The sequence below is a fragment of the Pundamilia nyererei genome, unplaced genomic scaffold (genome assembly GCF_000239375.1).
Source record: "Pundamilia nyererei isolate P.nyererei 1_Seehausen unplaced genomic scaffold, PunNye1.0 scaffold01055, whole genome shotgun sequence".
In the NCBI taxonomy this organism is placed as follows: Eukaryota; Metazoa; Chordata; class Actinopteri; order Cichliformes; family Cichlidae; genus Pundamilia; species Pundamilia nyererei.
Window position 1 is genome coordinate 3,797 of NW_005188456.1, and position 5,228 is coordinate 9,024.

The window sequence follows — 5,228 nt, forward strand, 5'->3', positions numbered from 1 at the left end:
ACAAAGAAAACAAAGGGGGAACTCGGTCAGCTTTAGTTTTCCAAGTATTCTACTTTATCAACTTGCTGAGCATTTTCTTTTTCACGTTGTTGAAGCCAGGACTGAAGATCCAGAACATTAAGATCACATGCAGTTGACTTCTAAACTGGAAACAAAAACTGACTTATGCAAACTGGAATTAATAGTATTGACTTTTGAAGCAAACTGGTCAGGTTTAATATTTTGAATGACATATCATACTGTTTTTAGTGTTTTCCTGTCATAACATTAGGAAGCGTTTTTCTTGTGTCCTTTTGTTCCTTCAGCAATCCCACAACAACATGAATGTAAGGAAGAGGAGGGTCTCCTCCAGCAGGTCTGCCTCCCAGAGAGGAACTCCAGTCTTGATCAGGAGGACCCAGGGCATCCAGAGATTAAAGAGGAACCAGAGGAACTCTACACCAGTCAAGAGGGAGAGCACCTTATACTGAAAGAGGAGACTGATACCTTTATGGTGACTTCTACTTGTGAGGAAAGTGAACCAAACAGTGACCAGCTCCTTTCTCACAACTGTCCTGAACCAGAGAGCAGAGACGAGGAAGAAAGCAAGTATGTGGACTCAGGATCGACTAGATGTGCAGATCTGTTGAGACATCAAATAGACAGAAGTCATATTAGCAGAGTAAATGACTCTCAGGCTTTAGACAGCCAGTGTAAAACTGATACAAGTAGAAAGTCTGTAAAATGTGACACTTGTGGAAAAACCTTTCAGTGTAAATCCAACCTGACTAAACATCTGAGAACACACACAGGTGAAAAGCCACATTCCTGTAGCATCTGTGGAAAAGGATTTAGTCAGATGGCAAACTTGAAAACACACATGAGAATTCACACGGGCGAGAAGCCACATTCTTGCAACACCTGTGGGAAGAGATTCAGTCACATGATAACTTTGAAAACTCACGTGCAAAATCACACAGGTGACAAACCGCATTCTTGTAGCACCTGCGGGAAAAGATTCAGTCGTATGATACACTTGAAAACTCACATGAGAATTCATACAGGTGAGAGGCCGCATTCGTGTAGCACCTGTGGTAAAAGATTCAGTCAGAAATCAACACTGGAAACTCACATAAGAATCCACACAGGTGAGAAGCCACATTCTTGTGCGATCTGTGGGAAAAGATTTAGTCAGATGGCAAACCTGAAACGACACATGGGAATTCATACTGGTTAAAGATCACAAATGAGTGAGAGCTGTCAGACATGGCAGTGTGCCGATGATAGAGCCCACACTGGTGACAAACCAAATCACTGCAACAACTAAGGGAAAATGTGACCTCATATTCAGGTTGAGACGTGTACAGAACTCTCAGAATTGTTTATTTGGCTAATTATTATGATGCATTGGAACCTTTTTTTATTGTACTTTAAAAAAAAAAAAAATTGTGACGTGGTGACCAGAGAACAAAACAGTTTGTTCTTTGGGTTGGCGAACGTTTCCTGGCTGATGTCTGTGCTTACATGCCGAATACTATCCGAGAACTATTCAGCATGTACCTGGGCTACTTAGGGTCCCCAACACTCAACATAAGAAGTGAAGCAAAACCTGCAGGGGTGTGATTGAAGGGAATAGCCTGTCCAGTCTAAATCCAAGCAGTGCTTTGTCGGGCTTCTGTGATAGTCCTACTTTATTCATAATCAACACCATCTTCAAACAAGTGTGTCTATGAGTGCACATCGCACCTGAGCCATAGATTGCTGATCAATTTTGTAATCATATAGTCAGGTCTGCAGCTGTATGTTCTGAACTGTCAGGTTATGAGTTGTCAGTTGATCATTAGCTAGTGGTGAGTTGGAGGAAGTGGTGGGGAAGAATGCCAGAACGACCTTGCATACCCATACTGTAGATGTGCTGAAAGCATCTGGTAGAGGTTCCAGTTCACAAGATCTTCAACTCTGAGAGCTTTAACTGCATTCTGATGAAAGCTAGGGACATTGACTCTGAATGGACCGTTTCACGTGTTTTTCCGTCTCGGAGTAGAGCTCCTACTCCCCAAATATCGAAAGGAGATGTTTAAGGTGGTTTTTGCATATAACCAGAAAGTGTCCAGTGTGAAGTGTTCTGGGCACTACAGGATGTGGCCCCAGGAGAAACAATGGAGAGATTATATCTCTCAGCTGGTTTGGGAACTCATTGGGGTCCCTTAGGAAAAACTAGAGGAGGTGGCTGGAAAACTCTGTACTCTGGGTATCTCTGCTTATACCTGCAGCTATACTTGCTGATGTGACCAATACCCAGAAAAGTGGAAGAAATGGATTACCTGTCCAACTGTCAAAAATTACAACTCTGGTTCTTTGAAAGTAAAATGTAAAGAAAAGAGGGGTGCTCAAGACATTTGCACAGTACTGGTAACTGGTTTTGTTTTACCTCTATTTTAATTTTCTACTGTATTTTTATTTTTTATATATATAGTCAATTTTATTGTACAGTACTTTGTGATTACATGTCTGTGAAAAGTGCTATGTAAATAAATTTACTGACTGTAGTTAATCAGCTAAGTTAATGAATGGATTTTTCTTCCTTTGCTTCATTTTTTAATCTGCTCAGTTTCTTTTTATTTGCTTTAGTTTTACAGATTTGGGTGAAATTCGTTTTAGAGTTTTGACATTATATTATTATTAAAATCTGAGAGTGTTTTGACAGAAACACTGATGGAAACTGTGGGAAACATTTCAGCATCATTAAACCAGTATGTCAGCTCTTGGGAGCAAAATTACAACAACAACATAATAAGAAAAATAAAATGATTTCAATCATTTTTTTTTCTTTCAACTGCTCCCTTTAGGGGTCGCCAGAGTGACTCATCTTCCAATATATCACACAGTTTCTAGCACCCTCTTTAGTTATGCCAGCCCTCTTCGTCTTTTTCTTCACTACATCCACAATGTATAACTTCAGTAGTGTTTGTAGTAATCATTACAACACTTCATCATCCTCCCACAAAATTTGTATTCAGTTGACTTTAGTTTTCAAATGCCACAGACATGAGATGTTGGTTTTCTACGGTCTTAAACTGAGCTATCTTTTAAAATCTGAATTGTACAAAGCTTCTGAATATTTTAGGATTTTGATAAGTATAAGTTAGCTACTGAGTTGTATAAAACTGCCCCCACACATCCAGACTCACTAAAACGTTTGGCCTTTGAACAAAAAATCTGTATTTTTTTTTATACTTTTCATCCTTTTTGATTGATTTCACTTTGCTTGTGTTTTACTTTCTATAAATGAAATCTGTCATCATTAGGGATGGGAGTCACAAACTGGTTCCCAACAGTTAAATTCCTTGGATTTGTTAATCTCCTTGCCTGTTGATTCTGCTCATCAGTTCCACTCACACTTGCTACAGTTTAAGATAAGATACCTTTATTAGTCCCACGAGTGGGAAATTTCATGTTAAGGCTGCCGACCTATTGCACGCAATGGCGGCGCCATCTTACCCTCCGACAATACATACATTACACAAAAACATCACATGGGGAAGACAGGTCAGAGAGGTATAACAATGGAAAATGCACCACATGAGGAAAGATAAGGATAAAAAAAATAACTCTCCCCAGACTGAGCTCCAACAGGGAGATCAGTTTGAGAACAGAAAAACCCACCTCTGCACAGAGTGTACCAGATTAGGAAAATAAGGTGCAGTCTGCAGAGTGGATATGGACATAACCTTTATTTTTATTGCACAAAAGGATGAGATGATACCAGAGGTATAATTCAAATGCTGCAGCACAAAACTCATCCTTAGCTGATGGCAATGGCACCTAGCATTGTCTTCTGCTGCTGCAGGCGATTGCCTTCAAAGAGGAACATGTTATATGTTCAGAGATGCTCTTCTGCTTGCCTTAGTTTGTAACAAGCGGCTACTTGAGTCATTGTTGCCTTCAAAAGTGCTCAAAGTACTCTGGCCATTCTCCTCTGACCTCTGACATCAACAAAAAATGTTCACCCAGAAAACTTCAGCTTGCTAGACTTTTTTAGACCGTTCTCTGTAGACCTTAGATGTGGTTGTGATAGAAAATCCAATAGATCAGCAAGTGTCTGAAATACTCAGACTGGACCGTCTGACCACAGCACTTTCACAGGCACTTTGTAGGGTGAAACATTTCTATATTGATGGGACTGGACTGCAGCAGGATCATAGAATATTTCAGGAGTATGAAAATGGTGTGAGTCATGCATTTTGGCCATCAAAGCCAGTCAGTCTTAACCAAGCTGAACATCTTTCATGATTCATGATTTCATAATTATCTTTTGAATGACGTAAAATAAAGTGATCTTAACAATTTCGTCAAAACTCTAAAAAAAGACTTTTTTTTTTTTCCATTTCATTTGTTCTTTAGATTTTAAGAGACTTGCAGAATCAATACCGTGAAAGACTGAAGCTGTTCTGAGGGCACATGGTACACAAAAACCTCATGAAGAAGTCTTTTTCCTTTAATTTGTCACATGTCTGTATCTCACTGCTCCAGTTTTGATATCTTTGTGGATAACGGTGTCTGAGCCTGTTCGGTCAGAAAATATTGTTCATGACATGATACTAAAATAATTTAATTAACTATGTGTATTTTAAAAAAAAATATTACATTTACATCCAATAAAGGCATGGGCTCTATATTCTCACATGACACATGGTCTATTTCTGTCAAAAGTTACCTTTTATATAAATGGCACACAGGAATAGACAGAAAAAGCAGCGATGTCTGCACTGGGATGAAGGAAAAGAAGCTAAAATTATTTTAGCAGACTTAAACAAGTTTTGAAAAAAATGTGAAACAAGCTCTGTTATAAGAAGTGTTCAGCAAGCATTTCTCCTCTTCCTGAAATGAATCACACCCTTCGTCTTCTTCCTGCTCTCTAACTCAAGACTTCCTTTGTGTCAACATGTTTCCGTGTTCCCTCCCCTTTCGATCTGCAGTTTGAAGATGAATGTCACAAACATGCTGACACGGAAGAGCTCACAGGCCCGATTCACTACAGATACATGCTGGTAAATCAGAGCTCAGACTAGTGTCAGTCATACGGAAGTGAAACTTGCAAAGTCGCTGACACTGAGAGGAGAAATGGCGGAGAAAGGAGTTCAGCTGGACCGAGAAACCTTCTCTTGTTCGATCTGTTTGGATCTACTGAAGGATCCGGTGACTATTCCCTGTGGACACAGCTACTGCATGAACTGTATTAATGGCTT

The 5,228-nt window shown here is 39.6% G+C and overlaps 1 protein-coding gene across 1 annotated transcript in view; it reads left to right on the forward strand.

The window, feature by feature from the left end:
- Nucleotides 1-305: 305 nt before the first annotated feature.
- LOC102196913 (tripartite motif-containing protein 16-like) overlaps nt 306-5,228 on the forward strand; it is a gene marked incomplete at its 5' end in the record, with an annotated part of 20,529 nt that continues 15,606 nt past the window's right edge. Inside the window, one exon of the mRNA XM_005755183.2 lies at nt 306-588. Coding sequence (XP_005755240.2) covers nt 306-588 — 283 coding nt within the window. The remainder of the gene's footprint in view (nt 589-5,228) is intronic.